Source organism: Theropithecus gelada, chromosome 1 (genome assembly GCF_003255815.1).
Source record: "Theropithecus gelada isolate Dixy chromosome 1, Tgel_1.0, whole genome shotgun sequence".
Classification (NCBI taxonomy): Eukaryota; Metazoa; Chordata; class Mammalia; order Primates; family Cercopithecidae; genus Theropithecus; species Theropithecus gelada.
In genome coordinates this window covers 53,971,866-53,993,023 of record NC_037668.1, presented here as the reverse complement: position 1 = coordinate 53,993,023, position 21,158 = coordinate 53,971,866, and the positions used below count along the sequence as shown (strand labels likewise).

The window sequence follows — 21,158 nt, the reverse complement described above, 5'->3', positions numbered from 1 at the left end:
AGGTGGATTCAGAGCCTGCATTCTTTTTTTTTTTTTTTCTCGAGAGATCGCTCTATCGCCCAGGCTGGAGTGCAGTGGCGCGATCTTGGCTCACTGCAAGCTCCGCCTCCCAGGTTCACGCCATTCTCCTGCCTCAGTCTCCCGAGTAGCTGGGACCACAGGCGCCCGCCACCACGCCCAGCTAATTTTTTTGTATTTTTAGTAGAGACGGGGTTTCACCGTGTTAGTCAGGATGGTCTTGATCTCCTGACCTCGTGATCCGCCCGCCTCAGCCTCCCAAAGTGCTGAGATTACAGGCGTGAGCCACCGCGCCTGGCCCAGAGCCTACATTCTTAACCCCCATGTTGTCTGATCAGATGTACCCTAAAACATCACCTCATGCAGAGAAAAAGTAATGCTACTGTTTTGGGCTTTAATCCACTGTAATGAACTTTCCTACCTCACCATCATCTAGTGCTCACTTGCCTTGTGCAGTAATAAAGGCCAAACTCTGCCATTTGGACCTACACCTCTTCTATAGTTCCCTGCTACGTTTCCAGCAGAATTTCCTCCTGCATCCATTTCCTCTGCCTTAGCAACTGAACCCATAGTCGAATTCACCTCCCTGAAGCCTTGCACCTCCCCCATGGTGACCCTGCTGCTTCCTAACTCAAAACCCACTCCCCACCTAAATTCTTCAGTCTGAAATTCTTCCATTCTTCCCTGGCTATGTAATCTTGAGCAAATGAACTTTCATCTCTGAGCTCTGGTCTTCTTACCTGTGAAGTGGGACCAGTAACAGCATCTATCTCAGAGTTGTTGTGAAAACCAATTGAGATAATGTAAGGAAACTTTATCTTATTTATGTATTTATTTATTTATTTATTAGATGGAGTTTCGCTCTATTGCCCAGGCTGGAGTGCGATGGTGTGATCTTGGCTCACTGCAACCTCCACCTCCCAGGTTCAAGTCATTCTCCTGCCTCAGCCTCCCAAGTAGCTGAGATTACAGGCGCCCGCCACCAAACCCGGCTAATTTTTTTGTATTTTAGTAGAGACCGGGTTTCACCATGTTGGCCAGGCTGGTGTCAAACTCCTGACCTCAAGTGATCCACCTGCGTTGGCCTCCCAAGGTGCTGGGATTACAGGCATGAGCCACTGCGCCTGGCCTGGAAACTTCATCTTATGCTAAACCTTACCATGGTGACTGGCACACAGTAGATACTGAATAACTTTCCATACCTTCCCTTTCACGATTGACCACATCTCTCCCTCCCTCCTTTACACGCATCCCCCGACCCAGCCTAGTCTTCCCTCAATTTGGCTAGCTGGAGGTTGCCATTCCTGGGCCAGCATGTGGTTCATGTGCTCTGCTGATGGTATGACCCTTGGCATCCCCCTACCGCCTCCCTGAATCCAGACTCACCCCCTGTGAGTGCAGATACTCCACAGTTTTGCCGATGGTGTGCAGGACGAAGCTGGCCTCCCGCTCCGAGAAGAACTTCTGCCGCAGGATCTTGTCCAGCAGCTCCCCACCCCGCATCAGCTCTGTCACCAGGTACACGTGTTTGCCATCATCGTACACCTGCCGAAGACCTCACCATCAGGCTCTTCTCCCCAGTGCCAGGCCTGGGCCCCCTGGTCAGCAGCGCCCCAGAGCAGGGAAGAATGACATGAGCCTTAGGCAGGTATTCTGCTCGCTCTTCAGTGGCCCCGCCTTCCCCAAAAGGAGGATGCTGACACTGGTCCCCTGATAGGCAAGAACGTCCTCAGAAAATGCCTGAGTCTGAAGGAGGGCCCTTGGGGTATGGGCAGACTGGAGGGACCAAGGGACCTCTTTCCCCTCCACATGACCACCGGAAAGAGGATGAGAAGTCAAAGGAATGGCAACCCTGAGACAAATCCTGGAGAGTCGAGTTCCTGGTCCCCACCCCACTCACATCTTTCAGAGTAATGATGTTGGGGTGCTGGCCGTACCGCAGAAGAATCTCAATCTCTTCTGAAGGATCCCGCTTGCTCTTATCAATGACCTGAAGAAAGTGGGTGCATGTGGCAGTGTCAGGGTGACAGGCTCCAGGGTCCTTCCCTGCCATGGAGCAGGCCTGGAGGTCTCGGCCACACAATCTTTCATACATCTGCAGAGCTCAGGCACCACCCCTCCCCACCAGACAGGGACCTGCCCCCGGCCCGGCAGCCTTGGCTGAGACGTGGTCAGGAGGCCCACCTTGACAGCATACTCCATGTTGGTGGCCTTGTGGACACAGCGCTTGCACACAGAGTAGGAGCCCACACCAATCGTCTCCTTTACCACGTAGCCGTCGCTAAAAACCAGGTTCTTCCCATGGAGTTGCTGTAGGAGACCAAAAATTGTGGCTGACCCCTGGCTCCAGAGTGCTAAGGGTCATCTCCCAGCATTCAAGGTCTTGGCTCAGTAGAGACAGCACCGGGGAAGGGCCAGGAGACTTGGGGTAGAGTGTTGGCCATGTGACTGCAGGTGACAGCCTGCCCCTCTCTGGGCCTCAGTTTTCTACTCTATATGTTGGGCATACTCGCTGGCTCCCAGCCTGCCTGGACTGCAGCCTGTGGTCAGAGGGCAGCGTAGGGAGTGGGCAAGAGGGTCACAACACACATGGAGAGGACTTTAGTTCTGAAAAGCCTGGGCAGGCCTGGAAGGGACACAGGAGCCCTGAGCTGAGTTCCAGCTGTGCCACTAAGTATGGCTTTGAGTGACTTGCCTCCCCTTTCTGGGGTGTCACAGCTCAACTCAGGGGGTGTCTCAAGGTTCTGGGACATTAGCCATAGCAATGCTGAATGGTGCTTAGTATGTGCTGCGTGCCAGGCAGTATTCTAAGCACTTTCATCAGGTGACTACATGCCCCGCAGCCAGCCCTGGCTTGCGCCTGCGGTCCTTGCATCCAGTCTGATTTAATATTTGTCCTGGATAAAGATGTCCCAGTTTGGAAAATAAATTACATAGTCACCTTAACTTTATTTTTTATTTATTTATTTTTTGAGATAGAGTCTTGCGCTGTTGCTAGGCTGGAGTGCAGTGGTGCATTCTCGGCTCACTGCAACCTCTGCCTCCCGGGTTCAAGCAATTCTCGTGTCTCAGCCTCCCAAGTAGCTGGGACTATAGGCACATGCCAACATGCCCGTCAGATTTTTGTAGTTTTAGAGATGGGGTTTCACCATGTTGGCCAGACGGGTCTGTTTAAATTCCTGCCTCAAGCAATCCACCCTCCTCGACCTCCCAAAGTGCTGGGATTACAGGCATGAGCCACCGTGCCCAGCCCACTTTAACTTTACATGTATTAACTCTAATAATCCTCATAATAGCTCTATGGAGGAAGATTCTATCATTTCCCCATTTACAGATAAGGAAACTGAGGCACCAGGAAGGGAAGTATCTCATCTAAAGTCCATTATCTGGTCGAGTGCTCATGTCTGTAATCTCAGCACTTTGGGAGGCTGAGGTGGGTGGATCACTTGACGTCAGGAGTTTGACACCTAGCCAACATGGTAAAATCCCGTCTCTACTAAAAATACAACAACAACAAAATTAGCTGGGTGTGGTGGTGTACATCTGTAGTCCCAGCTATTCGGGAGGCTGAGGCAGGAGAACTGCTTGAACCTGGGAGGTGGAGGCTGCAATGAGCTGAGATTGTGCCACTGCACTCCAGCCTGGGCAACAGAGCAAGACTACGTCTCAAAAACAAACAAAAAAAACCCCAACGTCCATTATCTTGTGAATCTGGAACCCATGCAATGAGCTCCACAGTCTACATTCTTGCCTCTCAACCTGAAACTTTCATGAGGCAGTGGAAGTGTACAAATGGGGAACAAGTGTGAAGAGATACAAGTTCTTCGCTACCCTTATGCCAGAGACACGACAGTCACTCTGCACCACCACCCTGGGCACCCCCTGGCACGTACCCAGACCCTGCTCTGTGCTGGGAAATGTATAGCCATATCATCATCCAATTATCAGGGCCACAGTGTGAGGTGGGCCTTACTGTCCCTGTTTTATGTTGGAGACCCTACGGGTCCCACAGTGGCACGAGGGTATGAACCCGGTTCTGTCCAACTCAGAGCCTGTATTCACAGCCATTCTTTAGAAAAGGATAACGGAGCAGCAGCCCCCTGCCCCCCTCACCTGTACCACTGAGTGCAGGGGTGCCTGCGGGGCGCGAGGCTTGCCGTCGTCCTCCATCAGGCCAGTGGCCACGAAGCTGAAGCCCCGGAACAGCTGATGGGCCCCAGCGCTAGGGGGGATGCCTGGGGAATCTGTAGGGGCGGGAGGGGAATGTGAGGGTACCTCAGGAGGTCCCCTCGACCCTGAGGTAGCCCAGCAAAGGGGGAGCACAGGGCCTCAGACCTGCCTCAGGGGCTGGCCATGGCGGGAGCCTGCAGAGGGCCTGTCCATCCCAGGCCTTAGCCTGACTGCTCATATGTGTTTAGACCAGTCCAGTCCTGATGCATGAGGAACATTAAAGACTCTCACATCCACTTCCATCCCAGGCCAAGACAGTTCATCCCTTCCTGGATGCTCCCTCCCCAGCTTCTCCGTCTTACATCAGCCCCTTCAGGTCCATCTCTGCACAGTAGCCAAAGGGAAGGTTCCAACCACAAATCTGCCACCCTGCCCGCACCTTTCAAAGGTGCCCCTCTGCCTTCAGGAGTAAGCCCAGCTTCTGAGTCTGGCAATGGAGGGCCTTGTGATCCTCCTCTTCTCTCTCTCCACACCACAGCTGAGCCACGTTGGACTTCCCAGATCCTTAAAGGGGTCTCTGAGCCCTTGCACACACTGTTCCCTTTAACTAGATAATCCATTGCTTGCCTATCCTTCAAGACTCAGCTCACTCGCTCCCTCCTCTGAGAAGCCTTGCCTCATGCTGCTTCTCTGGCCCCTGACTCCTACAAAGCTGCACCTGTCATACTGCCCAGCGGACTGCTTAGAGAACTGCTGTCCCTGTCATCAGAGGTGTGCAAGTACAGTGAGAAAAGCACCCCATCGTGGATCACTTGAGGTTAGGAGTTCCAGACCAGCTTGGCCAACATGGTGAAACCCCGTCTCTACTAAAAATACAAAAATTGGCCAGGCGCGGTGCCTCAAGCCTGTAATCCTAGCACTTTGGGAGGCCAAGAAGGGCGGATCACGAGGTCAGGAGATCGAGACCATCCTGGCTAACACGGTGAAACCCCGTCTCTACTAAAAAAAAAAAATACAAAAAACTAGCCGGGCGAGGTGGCGGGCGCCTGTAGTCCCAGCTACCAGGGAGGCTGAGGCAGGAGAATGGCGTAAACCCAGGAGGCGGAGCTTGCAGTGAGCTGAGATCCGGCCACTGCACTTCAGCCTGGGCGGCAGAGTGAGACTTCGTCTCAAACAAACAAACAAACAAACAAACAAACAAAAATTAGCCAGGCGTGCTGGCACATGCCTGTAATCCCAGCTACTCAGGAGGCTGAGGCAGGGGAATCGCTTGAACCCAGGAGGCGGAGGTTGCAATGAGCCGATATGGCGCCACTGCACTCCAGCCTGGGCAACAGAGCGAGACTCCATCTCGAAAAGAAACAAAAGAAAAGGAAAAAGAAAAGAAAAGAAAAAAAAGAAAAGTACTCCCTCTCCTAAAACATGCCCTTATAGGAGGCCTCCCAGAACATTCCACCCCACACCCGCTGTCAATATCTGGCCAGAAAGTTAGGATTCACCCAGCTCCTTCCCAGAAGCTCCTTCACTGGCTCTTTGCAGCAACCCCAGGAAATGAGTGGGTTTGTGGCTGTGCCCTTGTTCCAGGTAAGTACACGGAGGCCCGGTAGTCAGGGCAGCCAAAGCTGATTACCATGCCTGTCCCTGATCTATGGGCACTGTCACCTCTGCTCAGCCACCACACAGTGTGGCTGGGTCAGATTCCTTCTCCCTGACGTGATGGTAAGCCTGATGTGTTTGGTCTTCCCAGTGGGCTGGAAGGTGCCCCTGGCAGGGGTCCCGACTTTTCTACTGTGGCCTTCACCACCCACACACCCCGACTCCTACTCTCTCACCAGACACAAAGAGACCCACAGAACCCCAGAGTGAGAGAGTCAGGCAGAGTGAGACAGGGCGAAAGTCAGAGTCCCACGGAGCCAGAAACTCACCCGCCTGCCCATCCACACACCTCGGCCTGTCAGTGTCCCTGACTATCTCTGCCCCGCAAGCTGCCACCGACTCCCGGCTTCTCTCCTGTACCAGCCCAAGACAGACAAAACAGATAAGAGACGCACCCTTGGGTGTGCGGGACGTGAACTCAGTGTCAAAGTAGAAGGTGTCATCAGGCTGAGCCACTGCTGGCTTGAAGGGTGGCTTGATCTCACGACGGTATAGCTTCTGCACAGTGGGATGGGCACCCTGGTCACCACAGCACCCTCAACAGCCCACCAGGAGCCCCATGCAGGAGGAGGTGCTGGGCTTGGAACATAGGCCATGTTGCCCAGCAGACAACAGCATAATTGCTTGCCCTCAGGAGGCCAGCCCTTGTCCTCAAGGGCAGGCTGTGACCCTCTGCTCCTGCGTCTGGGGCCCTTGCTAGCAGAGGCTCCCCTCCCACCACCCTTCCTGTGGCCAGGATGGCCGGAGCCCTGGCGTGGGTGGACACACTCACATTCCAGTCAATGGTGGAGTAGAAGACATGCCGCTTGATTTCCTCTGCCCCATCAGGGCCAGAGCCTGAAAGAGCCCAAATGAAGGGTCTGAGCCTGGGTGGCGCAACCCCCAGACACCACCCTGCCCGCCAAGCAGCCTCACAGGGCTCTGGGACCAGCTGCTGGAGCAGAGGGGAAAATGGGCTCACTCTGCCTCAAATCTACCCAGCCATCACCCTAAGGCCTGTCACCTACTCAGCATTTTCCACTTTCTGGAGCTTCTGATGAAGAAGTTCCAATGTACTAGTGGGAGGAGGAAGGCCCAGAGACTTTAGGCAACTTCTCCAAGGCCACACAGTCAGAACAGAAGCTGAGCTTGCTCTGAGACCTACAGAGAGCCCCACCTCATTCCAATGCAAGCCTCATCTCTGTTCCTCTTATCCTATTGACATTTTCAACCATAGAACAGGTTGTCACTCCATTCAACCCCAGGGGCCTGGACTGGACCTTACACAGCTGGTCATGGACCAGATGAACCCAGGAGCCAGGGAAGCCAGCACACACTGGACACCTACTACATGCCGGCATGTTCACGCAACCTCATTTCATCAACAGAGCCCTGAAGCAAGCTTGGGATCATCATCTCCCATTGAGACGAGGAACTTGGGTGTAGAGAGGTGAAGTCACCTGCCCGGGGTTACTTAGTTCATAAGTGGCCTCATTCGTTTAGCAAATATTTATACAGGGACTGTTTCGTGCCAGGCAGTGGGGACCTGACACAGAGCCGGGATTGGGACCTGTGCCTTCTGACTCCTGAGCTCATGCTCTTTCTCTTGTGCCAACAGCCTTGGCGGAGAAGCTGTGTAGGGGCCTCTGTCCTTGTCCCCAGAGGGAGTAGGGATGACTCAGTTCCTGCCTTCCCCCTACACACAGGTCAGCTCCCCCCTCCACAACACCACACATGGAGCCAGAAGGCAGGGTGGCCCGCGGCATTGTCTGCCCACACAAAGCACAACGGCCCCTTTCAGCCCAGATGTGGCCCTGTGGCCTAGGCTGCAGCTGTACCCGGCTCCCCATCGCCACATCCCCTCCCCTGAGCTGGGGCTGCTTACCGAGCCGGTTGGCAGGATTCCGCTTGAACAGGGCCCGCAAGAGGCTCTGGGCTTCGGTGCTCAGAAACTGGGGCATGCCTAGCTTCGCCCTGAAACAGCCCCCGGGACTCATCAAGGCCGAGCCCCGCCCCAGAGGCCCCATCTCCTCCGGCCCCTGTCCAGGTTTAGTTCTCAGCTCGGTCTAGACAAGCCATCCACTAATTCACTTCCCAAAGACTTCAGGGTTCCCACCCACAGGCCCCTATGGATGAAAAAGGAAGGTATAATGTTTAACCCAGAGGAGCGTCTCATTAGAAAGGGAATCTGAGGCAGGGACAGGGTAATAATATTCTGACCCCCAAACTGGGGCTGGGGCTTGGAGGAGTCCATTGTTATCAGGGCAGGGCTGGGGCTTACTTCAGAATCAATGTCATGGTTTCCTTCCGGTCCTTCCCCTGGAAGGGCAGGGAGCCTGTCAGCATCTCAAACTGCAGAGGACAAGGGTCTATTCAGGCTCTGATCCCTGTCTCCCACACACCTCCCGCCTCCTCCCATCCAGGCCCCTCTGCCCTAGTCCCAGGATTCTTGCTGATACATCCAAGTCTTCCTGGAGCAAGAATTACGTCCGTCCCTCTTGCCTCTGCCAACCCAGACCACCAGGCGCAGCAGTGGGGGCGCGAGGCTGGGGAGAAGGCCAGCACTGGGTTAGGTGTGTCCCAGGTGGGGTCAAGCCTGGGATCCTTCCAAGGAAGAAAACCACAGCTGAATATAGAGTGAGGCCAGCTTGGCTGTGAGAGGAGACGGGGAGAGCCCTAGAGATGATCAACCCCCTCACTGTACAGATGGGGAGACTGAGGCCAGAGGCTTGGGCTGGATCCTTTACCCCTGTCTGGGCACTCACCATCAACACCCCATAGGACCACCAATCCGCACTGTGGGAGTGGCCCTGGCGGTTGACGACCTCGGGGGCCATGTACTCCACTGTCCCACAGAAGGAGTAGGCCTTCTTCTCGTGGTCAATGGCCTCCTTGCTCAGGCCAAAGTCTACAGCAAGGAGGGCAGGAGGGCACACCTCAGGAACCCTGCCTTCCTTGCTGCCACCCTTTGCACACCCAACCCCCATGCCCAGAGGCCAGAAGCCATCACCCCCATGACACTCAGGAGGAAGTTAAGGCCCAGAGAGGTCAGGTGACCTGCCCTGCGTTACACAATGAGGGGCTGGGATTCCAACTGAGGGTGTTCCAAGTCTGAGGCCTGAGTTTTCGAACACTTCCAAGTAACAGGCACAGCTTCTCAGGAAGAATGAGGCCCCAGCACTCAGCGAGACCTATTAGGACCTTGCCCTGCCCTCCCCTGGGGCCCAAGGGGGCAGGCGGCCTCCACTCACCAGTGAGTTTGATGTGGCCCTCCTCATCCAGAAGGATGCTGTAATAGAGGAATAGGGGTCAGGGCTCCTCAGCTGTGGCCGTGGGGGTGGTGGTGTCACCACAGGGCTGTGGGAGTTGGGCTCAGCCCAGAGGAGGTGCTCCACCCAGTTATCTCTGATGACAGGGTGGGCGTTGCAGGGTGGTAGCAGTGCCATGCAGGGATGTTGCCTATCTTTTTTGCTAATCCTTGAAGCAACTGTGTGAGGCAGGTACTATTAGGGCCCCATTTTGCTAATGGGGAAACTAAGGCTTAGGGCAGTTAAGTAGCTCTACAGTCATCAAGCTAGTAGGTCTAGCTAGTAGGTGGAGACAGGATTTGAATACAAGGCTACCTAACGCTAAACCCAGATCTTATTCCAACTCACCACCTGCCCCTGGCTCCTTAGTTATCATTTGAGGGTAGTTAGATATTAGGGAAAATTCTACAGGGCTGTATCAAGGAAAGACCTCTAAAGGTAGCATCTCCAATGTCACACTAGATTAGAAAAAAAAGATGGGCAACATTACCTGCATGGAAGGTACCTGGCCCTTGGGAGCGGTAGCATTAGTGACTGGGCAGCTGGCACTACCACCCACCCCACTCACCCATTCCTCAGATTGCCCAAGACAGGAGGACGTTCCTGGAGAAAGCCATGCCCACCCACCTTAGGATGGCCCTGTCCTAGAAGAGGCCTCCCCTGGGGAGGCAGGGGTGGGGCTGGAGGCTTCACTCACTTCTCAGGCTTGAGGTCTCTGTAAATGATACCCAGGCTGTGCAGGTGATCCAGGCCCAGAGCTAGCTCGGCCAGGTAAAACTTCACATCCTCCTCCGTGAACATCACCTGCAAAACACAGGAGGGGTCTTCAGCAGGCCCTCCTCTTCCTTAAGAGCTGGGGCACTGGGCAGTCAGCAGCTTCCTGGTCCTGAAGGGCCACCCTGGGAGGACCCTTGGAGACCCCAGGCCATATAGCCTTCTTGTCATACAAAGTATGAAATGACTAATATGCAAACCACTCATTGTGGCATCGTTCGGAAATAGAAGGGGTTGGAAACAGGCCTAGGGTCCAAGAGTAGAAGGCTGGAATCAGTTGTATCCCCTGCATAATGGAGTGCTTTGCAGCTATAAACTAGAACATGGAGTTTCTCCATGTTCTAAGATGGAGTGAGCTCCAAGATGTACTATCTTGAAAAAAGCAAGGTACAGAACAGTGTATACAGAATAGTACTTTTTACATAAGGAAGTGGGGGTAGGAATGAACATATATCAGATTTGTTTGCAAAAGAAACATGGGAAAGTTAAACAAGAAAGCAATAATAACGTTTATGGGTGGGGATAGAGGGGGCTGGGGCGGGAGTAAGACTTCTTCGTGAATATTTTTCTTTTGAATCATGTAAATGTATTTCCTATTCAAACATTAAAATAACAATTTAAGCCAAGCACGGTGGCTCATGCCTATAATCCCAGCCAGCACTTTGGGAGGCTGAGGCAGGCGGATCACCTGAGGTCAGGAGTTCGAGACCAGCCTGGCCAACATGGAGAAACCCCATCTCCACTAAAAATACAAAAATTAACCAGGCATGGTGGCATGAACCTGTCATCCCAGCTACTCGGGAAAATAACAATTTAAGCCGGGTGCCGTGGCTCACACCTATAATCCCAGCCAGCACTTTGGGAGGCTGAGGCAGGCAGATCACCTGAGGTCAGGAGTTCGAGGCCAGCCTGGCCAACATGGCGAAACCCCATCTCCACTAAAAATACAAAAATTAACCAGGCATGGTGGCATGCACCTGTCATCCCAGCTACTCGGGAGGCTGAGGCGGGAGAATCGCTTGAATCCGGGAGGCGGAGGTTGCAGTGAGCTGAGACCCTGCCATTGCACTCCAGCTTGGGTGACAAGAGCAAAACTCCATCTCAAAAAAAAAAAAAAAAAAAAAAAATTACAATTAAAAAAAAACAAAAAAGGCTAGATTCTCTTTAAAGTCTGAATTGTATGAATGACCCCATTTTCTAGCTCAAATCTTTTTTTTTTTTATTTTTTGAGACGGAGTCTCGCTCTGTCGCCAGGCTGGAGTGCAGTGGCACGATCTTGGTTCACTGTAACCTCTGCCTCCCGGGTTCAAGCGATTCTGGTGCCTCTGCTTCCTGAGTAGCTGGGATTACAGGCACACTCCACCATACCCAGCTAATTTTTGTATTTTTAGTAGAGACGGGGTTTCACCATGTTGGCCAGGATGGTCTCGATCTCCTAACCTCCTGATCCGCCCGCCTCGGCCTCCCAAAGTGCTGGGATTACAGGTGTGAGCCACTGCGCCCAGCCTCAAATCCTTTTATATTGGTTCAAAATCCTGTTGGATGACATATGGGAGATGACTGCTGAAGTGCCTGGCTCTCTGGGTGACTTTGGGCTTCTCCCCTATCTTCACACCTCTGCTCAGAGCAGCCCTGGAAGAATGCAGGTGCGGAGGTGAGAGGAACCCTTAGCTCCCCAGAGTTTCCTTGGGAGAAACTCTCAGAGACCTTGCCAGCGTATGGCCTCCATCCGAGGGTGAATGGTATTTCCTGGGCCAGGGGCTGCTAGGCAGGCCTGGATGGTTCCAGATTCAAGCCATCTAAACACATTCTGTACAGGGCCCTGGGATGGGAGACCTTGTTGTCCCCCAGCTCCATCCCGGGGCCCTCTGGCAGTAGATGTCAGCTCACCTCTTTTGAGAGCCGTGTGAAGAGGTCCCCACCACGCAGGAAGTCCAGAATGAGATACAGCTTGCCCTCGGTCTGGAAGGCTGGGGAGAGGAAGAAAGGCAATGGTAGAGTCACCCGGGCCTTACGACCTGCCCCTTCAGCCCTGGCTCCCTTGGCCTACCAGGCAGGCGGTGGGAGAGTGTACAGACCACAGGCAAGGGTGAAAGATGGGTAGGGTAGGAGCTCAGATAGGGCCTGCAGCTTTACCATAGTGCAGCTTCACCACGAATGGGTGGTTTACATCAGCCAGGATGTCTCTCTCCATCTTGGTCCGGACACGGTCACGTACTGGCCAGACGAGAAAGGAAGTCACCAGTAGTCTAGACACTCAACACAGTCACTCCCAAGCCCCCGCTAAGGGATCTCTTTTCCACTTGTTCCTCCAGGCCTGAGCTCCCAAGGCCCCCTCACCCAGGGCTTTGGGGACACTCAATCCTCAGGTTTCTTCCTTCCCAGTCTGTTTCTGGCTCCTTGGCTGGCTCCTTGCACCCACCCCTCATAGCAGTGCCCACAGCTGGGGCCTTGGCACCCTGCCCTTCTCTCTGGTCCCTTCTCCCACCACGCCCCATCAAGGCCTGTTAACCAGCCAGTCTGAGCAACCTGCTCCCCAGGTGCTCTGTTTTGTCACATCCTCAGACTTTGCCTCTGCACCTCCCCCTGGCACGCCTTCACCAGCCCTGCTTTCCATCTGGCATAAAAATTCCCAAATTCCAGTCGGGGCTGGTAAGAACGGCTACCTGGGGAGCTAGAGAGGCAGATTCCCTGGGCCTAAAATCCCGATCCATGGGTCTAGGCGGGCACCCTTCATATATGTTTTTTTTTTTTTTTAAAGAATAAAAGTTGTCGGGCAGTTCTGATTCTCAGCAGGTTCTTTGGCTCAGCTTAGGCCTCACCTCCTCTAGGAAGCACTCCTTAATTTGCCAAGCTCAGTTAGGGCCTTCTGGATTCCTATAGTGCTTCTCCTTCAGAGCACTCTTCTCTTTTTCAGGTTGCCTTCTAAATTTATTGAAGCCCACCAAGTATCATGTTTTATTGATTTTTCTTTTTTTTTTTTTTTGAGACAGAGTCTTGCTCTCGCTCTGTCACCCAGGCTGGAGTGCAGTGGCCGGATCTCAGCTCACTGCAAGCTCCACCTCCCGGGTTTATGCCATTCTCCTGTCTCAGCCTTCCGAGTAGCTGGGACTACAGGCGACCGCCACCTCGCCCGGCTAGTTTTTTGTATTTTTTTTTTAGTAGAGACGGGGTTTCACCACGTTAGCCAGGATGGTCTTGATCTCCTGACCTCGTGATCCGCCCGTCTCGGCCTCCCAAAGTGCTGGGATTACAGGCTTGAGCCACCACGCCCGGCCTATTGATTTTTCTAGTGTGATTAGAACAGGCTTCTGGGCCGGGGGTGGCTCATACCTGTAATCCCAGCACTTTGGGAGGCCAAGGCAGGTGGATCACTTGGGGTCAGGAGTTCAAGACTAGTCTGGCCAACATGGTGAAACCCTGTCTGCATTAAAAATACAAATTTTTCACGCCTGTAATCCCAGCACTTTGGGAGGCCGAGGCGGGCGGATCACGAGGTCAGGAGATCGAGACCATCCTGGCTAACACGGTAAAACCCCGTCTCTACTAAAAATACAAAAAAAATTAGCCGGGCGTGGTGGTGGCACCTATAGTCCCAGCTACTCGGGAGGCTGAGGCAGGAGAATGGCTTGAACCTGGGAGGCGGAGGTTGCAGTGAGCCGAGATCGCGCCACTGCACTCTAGCCTGGGCGACAGAGTGAGATTCCGTCTCAAAAAAAAAAAAAAAAATACAAATTTTAGGGCCAGGTGTGGTGGCTCACGCCTGTAATCCCAGCACTTTGGGAGGCCAAGGCAGGCGGATTATGAGGTCAGGAGGTCGAGACCATCCTGGCCAACGTGGTGAAACCCTATCTCTAGTAAAAAATACAAAAAAGTAGCCAGCCTGGTGGCATGTGCCAAGACTCTGTCTTGGGAAAGAAAAAAAAAAAAAACAGGCTTTTGGACTTGGCTGCTTAGGTTCATTTTGGGCACTGTGTTTCAACTTAAGTTTATTACAATATTGATTATCCCTTGACTGAGACCTCTCATGTGGCCTTTGTTTTTTTGTTTGTTTTTTATGAGACAGGGTCTCACTCTGTCACTCAAGCTGGAGTGCAGTGGTGTGATCTTGGCTCACTGCAACCTCTGCCTCCCAGATTCAAGTAATTCTTGTGCCTCAGCCTCCCGAGTAGCTGGGATTACAGGCGCACCACACCCGGCTCATTTTTTTTTTGTATTTTTAGTAGAGACAGGGTTTCACCATGTTGGCCAGGCTGGTCTTGAACTCCTGACCTCAAATGATCCACCCACCTTGGCCTCCCAAAGTGCTGGGATTGCAGGCGTGAGCCACCACACCCGGCCTTGACTTCTATTAAAAGGAGAGGTGGAAGGCTAAGGAATGCTTACTAAGACCAGACAAAATGTCTGAGCAATACACACAGTGCAAAACTAAAGGCTTTTTTGGTCCATGTACTGGATCGGCAGTTTCCTCTCCAGCCTCATAGTCCCAAAGCCTTCACTAGTCCATCCATCTAGTATGAATTCTATTCAATCGTCACTGCCATTCTAGAATTGATGCTCACAGTTGCTTATCTTAGGAGATCTGGCCAATGTGCTCCTCCTGCACGTCTTTCCAGAGTCTTGTTCGGGACACAATCCTCGGCCCTTGCTACAAGTAGAAGCTGCAGCTGCCTTCCAACATGCCTTCTGTGTCAGCACACAGGGCTACAGAGCTGGTTCCCTTCAGAGCACTTTTCACATCAGTGGGCCCCTTCCTCTATTTTAATTTTTGTATTTTCCTCACTAGACACGACAGGGACCATACCAGAGTTAAGTATTTTGGTCACCTTACATTTTCTTTTTCCTTTGTTTTGTTTTTTTTTTTTTTTTTTTGAGATGGAGTTTTGCTCTCATCGCCTAGGCTGGAGTATGGTGCTGCGATCTTTACTCGCTGCAACCTCCACCTCCTGGGTTCAAGCGATTCTTGTGCCTCAACCTCCTGAGTAGCTGGGACTATAGGTGCAAACCAGCAAACCCAGCTAATTTTTGTATTTTAGTAGAGATGGGGTTTTCCCATGTTGGCCAGACTGGTCTCAAACTCCTGACCTCAAGTGATCCACTCGCCTCAGCCTTCCAAAGTGCTAGGATTACAGGTATGAGCCATGGCGCCCAGCCTACCTTACATTTTCAAACCACCTCTGTACTTTAGGTCAGGCAAACAGTTTCTCCTTCCCAGGGTCTCTTCCTCGACCATTTTTGGTCTGGAGAAATCCACTCGTCCTTCAAGGCTTACTGCTTCTTAGGTGTCCCCTTGGCCTCTGGTCTCACCCTCTGCAAGGCTGCACCACCACTCCCAGCTCCCCAGCCCGTCGGATATCCACGCACACCAGTCTCAGCACCGGCTGCACCGCACTGTCGGGTATGCTTAGCCTCTCCCGCCCAGCCTGCAAGCCCTTCACAGCAGGAACCCAGGCTTTTCATCTTTCTCCTCCCTCTGAAGCTGCCATCATACCTCCTGGGGGATGACTCCCACCCCCACCAGGCTGGCCTTAGGAGACCAAAGCCACCCATAACATCCTTAAGGCTGACGCCTCCTACTGCCCCCACGACCTCCCCAGCTAGGACTTGGCTCTGACTGGGATTACAGGGGTGCACCACCACACCCAGCTCATTTCTTTGTACTTTTAGTAGAGACAGGGTATCAACATGTTGGCCAGGTCTTGAACTACTGACCTCAAATGATCCACCCGCCTTGGCCTCCCACAGTGCTGGGATTACAGGTGTGAACCGCCGCGCCCGGCCGTGACTTTTATTTAAAGGGAGACTTGGTCAAGGAAGGGCACCCGGCTGCAACTCCGCCAGGTCAGTGGTCACACGGGCTCCCAGGCCACGGGGTCAGTGTTCAACCCAAAGCCCACTACCAACCATCCTCATATCCTTTGTAAGTCCCCAGAACTCTAACCTTGGCCCAGGGTTCCCTTCTGAACCTCTCTGCCATCCAGCTCTGTGGCCCTGCCTGGACTCACCCTCTCTCGCCTGGCCCAGCTGCCTCCCTGGGCTCCCTGCCTCTTTACTCACGCCCTTCTCTCAGGCCCCTGAGTTAGGGGCCACAGAGGTCTCCCTCAGACTCTGCTAGCATCAACAGTCAGAACGCCTCTGCTTGACCAGCTAAGTAGCTGAGGGCCCTGCCCCCTGACAAACATATTACATTTACCCTATTACCACCTTCCAGACCTTCACAGCCAGTCATTGGCACTTGGCTTAGGGGGAGGGGGACTGGGTGGGGAGAGATGGCTGAGAAATAGGCCTGTTTCTCCACCTTTGAACTAGGTGCTCCTGAAGACAGAGCTGTCTCCCTTGCCAGACCCAAGGCCCCTGAAGTCTGGGCTGCCTCCCTCAGCCCAGCCTGGGTTCTGCACAGGAAGGTGTCCCTACTCACCTTTCAGCGTCGCCTTCTTCAGCACCTTCATAGCATACAGGTGCCCACTGTCAGGCCGGGTGACTTTCCGTACCAGGAAGACCTGAGAAGGCAGAGAGGGAAGCAGGGCAGAAGATGGGAGAGGTCTGCGCCCAGGCTGACCTCCATCTTCTCTGAGCCCCAAGCTGGTCTTTTTGTTCTCCCTGGGTACCAAGGTGACCTCTGATCCTTTGGGCCCCTAGGTGACCCTTGACCCCCACCTCTAACATGACGAGCGTTGCCTTCACAGCCACGGGCTCATGACTCACTTTGCCAAACGATCCCTGGCCCAGAACCTTGAGGAGCTCGAAATGGGATGGATCAGCCTTCTCAGAGCCAGCCTTGACGTGGTGCGTGATGGAGATCTCCTTGAGGACGCCCTCATCCTGATGGGGGGACAGAGCTGGTGGGCATGGTGGGCCCCATCCGGGCAGCAGGAGTTCCCCTGCCCAAGGCCATTCCCACCAGACCTCAGCAGATGAGACCTAAAGGCCCAACAGACAACTTCCCTGAAGGGCCAGCCTCCAAGGTCATTGATTTCAAAAGGGCCTCAAAGGCTGGGGAGGTCAAACAGAAGAGGCACCACTCCTATTGCTCCCGATGCTCTGGCCTGATTAGGCCCAAAGGGATGCCCAGGCATGGCCAGGCTGAGTCAACCTCAGGCTCTGGTTGAGACCCAGAGACCTGCCCCAGGTCTGCCTGTGGGGCTTCCCTCCCCCTGCTGCTTTAGGGTTGCCACAATAGGAAGTAGGTTTGTTCTCATATGGGGAGGTAGAGCTGGGCCTTCGTTCCTGGTCAGGATGGGATGAGGGGATCCCTCTGGTCAGTAGGACAGGGCTGACGTGCACAAAGACCCAAGAGTCACCCAAACTCCCCCATCAACTTGGTAAGTGCTGGCCTGGGGCAGGTCAGAATTAAGGCCAGAGACTGCATGGCTCATCTTCCCAAACTTCCTTCATACAAACCTACTAGAAGCCCCTTGCCACGTCCTAGCCATTCCAGGACTCTACCCTCCCTCTAATCTGCTGCCATTGCCTTGAAGCCCTGAAGTACCTCCTCACTTACCCAGGAAGCAAGTCTGGGCAGGGTCCAGTCACCCCGCAGGGCCAGGCCTGGGCCAGGACAGCCCAAAGCCAGATTACACTAAGCTGGCTTCCCAGGCACCTGCTGCGAGGGACACAGCCAGGCCAGGACCAGACATCTGGGTACACTCACCGAGTCCCGCTGGGGGCCACAGCCAGGGCCAGGGACAGGCAGAGAGGTCTGGCTGATCCTGGGCCGCTGCTTCCTGGGCAGCCAGGGGAGCAGGGCCCAGAGCCGCAGACGGGGCGGCTTGGGATCCTGCTCCATCCGCCCAGCAGGGCCACGGCACCATGGCAGGAGCAGGCAGAGTCCGGGGCTGCCGCGGTGGTGGCCGGGACCAAGGCGGATGTGCAGGGTGAGGGCGGGGGCTGGGCCCGGCCCAGGGGAGCCAATCACTCAGGGCCTGTGGTTTCCCAGCACCAGGCCTACACCCTCACCACGTTCCCTTCCTCTCTCTCCCCCACTCCTCAGTGCCTGAGGGCTGCCCTCTGGCCATTCCCCCATCCTCCCTGTGGGTCTGCAAAGGGAAAGCCCTCTGCCAGTGCAGCTGCTGAGCAGACAGGTACCCAACAGCAGAGAGGTACCCAACAGCAAACAGGTAACCAACAGGCAAAGACAGGTGCCTCATATGTGGAGGCAGACGAAGAGAGACACTCAACAGGCAGAAGCAGACACCCAACAGGTGGAAACAGATAAGAATGGCATCCATCATGTCTGTAATCCTAGCACTCTGGGAGGCCGAGGCAGGCGGATCATGAGGTCAGGAGATCGAGACCATCCTGGCTAACACAATGAAACCCCGTCTCTACTAAAAATACAAAAAATTAGCTGGGTGTGGTGGCGGGCGCCTGTAGTCCCAGCTACTCAGGAGGCGGAGGCAGGAGAATGGTGTGAACCCGGGAGGTGGAGCTTGCAGTGAGCCGAGATCACGCCACCGCACTCCAGCCTGGGCAACAGAGTGAGACTCTGTCTCAAAAAAAAAAAAAAGAAGAATGGCATCCAACAGGCAGGAGCAGGAGAGAACACATACCCAACAGGCAGGGATGGATAAGGACACGCACCCAACAGGCAGAGGCAGGAGGAATTCATATCCAATAGAAAACAGATGGAGATGTGTACCCAATAAGGGGAAGCAGGAGGGGACTCATATCTAACAGACAGAGGTGGACAGAGACTCATCCCCAATGTGTGTAGGCAGATAAGGATACAAACCCAACAGGCAGAGACAGATGGGGCACAAGCCCAACAGGCAGAGACAGAAGGGGACATGTACCCAATAGGTAAAGACAGATGAGGACATGAACCCAACAGGCAAAGGCAGAAGGAACACATCTCCAATAGGCAAGGACAGAAGAGAATTCCAACCCAACAGGCAATGACAGAAGGGGACATAAACCCAACAGGCAGGCTGGGCACGGTGGCTCACGCCTGTAATCCCAGCACTTTGGGAGGCCGAGGCAGGTGGATCACGAGGTCAGGAGATCGAGATCATCCTGGCCTACATGGTGAAACCCTGTCTCTACTAAAAATACAAAAATTAGCTAGGCGTGGTGGCAGGCGCCTGTAGTCTCAGCTACTTGGGAGGATGAGGCTGGAGAATGGCGTGAACCCGGGAGGCAGAGGTTGCAGTGAGCCAAGATCGCGTCAGTGCACTCCAGCCTGGGCAACAGAGCGAGACTGCCTTGGGAAAAAAAAAAAAACAAACCTCAACAGGCAATGACAGAGGGGGACATGTATCCAACAGGCAGAGACAGATGGTGACACGAACCCAACAGGCAATGACAGAAGGGGACATAAACCCAACAGGCAGAGACAGAAGGGGACAGGTATCCAATAGGCAGAGACAGAAGGGGACATGTATCCAATAGGCAGAGACAGATGAAGACATAAACCCAACAGGCAGAGACAGAAGGGGACATGAACAACAGGCACCTAACATGTGACATGTGCCCAACAGGTGAAGTCAGGCACTTATCAAGTGGAGAGAGAGACTGGAACCCAACCACAGACACAGGAAGGCAGCAAAGAGAGACAGCAGGAGAGTCAACGAGCCCCAAGCAGACTGACAATACCTAGGGCAGATAGGTCTGACACCTGGCAGATACACAGGCAGGCAGCAGGGCAGGGATCCCCAGGAAGGGGTTAAGGGCGGAACTGTGGGTTCTTGCTGCTGTACCTGGGGTGGGGAAAGAGATTAGGGGATACAATCTGCAAACTCTCACCATTCAGGAGAGGACTCTGGTATTTCTTACAGACCCACCTCTGAGGTTTTCCATTTCCCTAGGATTTTCCTCCTATGCCAGGACCTGAGGAGGGCCCAGATAGTGGCTGAGAGGACTATCTCCTGAGTGCAATCTGATGTCTTTGACTCTGATCATATCCTAAAAACTGGTATCCTCATTCCAGGAACAGGGAGCTGAGGCTCAGAAGACAGTGACTCACCGAGGCTCAAAGCAAACAGTGGCAGAGCTAGCTTGGACCCAGGTGCCTCCCTGCTTACTGCCTGGCCTGGGGTCAGCAGGCATCAAATGCCAGGAAAGGGTGGGCAGGTAAATCAGCCAGAGCCACGTCCTGCCCATCCGTCTACCCAAACCCCCTTCTCCTTCAGTACCAGAGTCCACCTGGGACCTCCCACTATAGGTCCTGGCCCTCGGAGACACAATCTTGTCTTCAGGGGAAGATACCTAACCCTCCCTGACAGATGGAGGAGTGGGTGGAACAGCCCCACAAAAACACCAGAAAGCCACAGTCAAATCAGACCCGAGTGTAACCTCCTGGCGGGACAGGCAGAAAGCCTGGCGCAAAGAGGGACTGAGGGGGGGCCAAGGACACACAGCAATACCTGCACACCCCACCCTGAGATCTGAGCCTCTACCTCATCTGTCTGCCTCTGACTGAGAGCACTCCCTGGGGACAGAAGCAGGAAATCACCCAGAAACCCCAGGGGCAGAGCCACCCCCAAACCCATTCCTTGCCCAGTCACGGTGACAGACACTGCTGGAGGCAGGCGACTCTTCCGCTCACCTTTCTGGGACAGGGAACCAAGTCTCTCTCAACTCTGGGGAAATCTGCCGGGGTCTGCATGGTGGGGCTCAGGCCGGTGGCCAGAGGGCCCCGTTACTCTTCTTACTTCTGCTTTTTTTTAGCCTTCCTGGCCCAGAAGGCAGGGTCTCTGGCCCCCCTCCTTCTCACTTCCCCCTCTGCAGGGAGGAGGGGCAGAAGATGGGTCAGGCTCCTCTGCAGAGGAGGGGACACTGCAGACCCCAAGCCCATGACCCCAGGGAAGGCCCAGGGGCACACTTCTCCCTATGTCCTCTGACTCTAAGGAGGACAGACAAGAGCAGAGACAGAAGTCACAAGGCGATAAGGCGGTGACACAGTGGGCATATCAGCACCCGCAAACATCCACGTGAGGGGGGGGACCTGAAAGAATGTGGGGCAAAAGTCAGCAAAGGCCACTGTCTGACTGTCCAGCCCAGAGCTTAGATACTGTGTCCCACCCCCCATAGCACCCTTCCCATGGCTAGGCCCACCCACAATGGCAGCCCAGAAAGCAGGCACCAGTGGCCCCGGTCCTGCCCTGCTCAGCTGCCCCGAAGATGGTTGCCAGTCCCAAGCCCCAGGATGGGTAAGGTGGGCAGAAAGCCCAACCAAGGACCTCACAGAGGTCTGAGAGGAGGAGCAGGCAGCTATGGGGCAGGGGTTGGCCAGGCCCAGCCCCTTTCTACGTGGTC

At 54.2% G+C, this 21,158-nt stretch overlaps 1 protein-coding gene across 5 annotated transcripts in view; it reads right to left on the bottom strand.

The window, feature by feature from the left end:
- RPS6KA1 (ribosomal protein S6 kinase A1) overlaps positions 1–21,158 on the bottom strand; it is a 45,961-nt gene that overhangs the window by 11,753 nt on the left and 13,050 nt on the right. For 2 of the 5 annotated variants that reach the window (XM_025395327.1, XM_025395310.1), the window contains exons 3-17: positions 16,611–16,727; positions 16,324–16,405; positions 12,042–12,122; positions 11,796–11,875; positions 9,829–9,935; positions 9,075–9,112; positions 8,589–8,731; positions 8,105–8,175; positions 7,709–7,797; positions 6,617–6,681; positions 6,240–6,342; positions 4,132–4,262; positions 2,203–2,328; positions 1,919–2,008; positions 1,405–1,563 (exon numbers count right to left, since the gene is read on the bottom strand). In XM_025395327.1, the coding sequence (XP_025251112.1) occupies positions 1,405–1,563; positions 1,919–2,008; positions 2,203–2,328; positions 4,132–4,262; positions 6,240–6,342; positions 6,617–6,681; positions 7,709–7,797; positions 8,105–8,175; positions 8,589–8,731; positions 9,075–9,112; positions 9,829–9,935; positions 11,796–11,875; positions 12,042–12,122; positions 16,324–16,405; positions 16,611–16,727 (1,482 nt within the window). Of the gene's footprint in view, positions 1–1,404; positions 1,564–1,918; positions 2,009–2,202; positions 2,329–4,131; positions 4,263–6,239; positions 6,343–6,616; positions 6,682–7,708; positions 7,798–8,104; positions 8,176–8,588; positions 8,732–9,074; positions 9,113–9,828; positions 9,936–11,795; positions 11,876–12,041; positions 12,123–16,323; positions 16,406–16,610; positions 16,728–17,556; positions 17,749–20,448; positions 20,559–21,158 lie in introns of those variants that run through there. The other 3 variants (XM_025395336.1, XM_025395319.1, XM_025395344.1) reach the window with 3 other exon arrangements.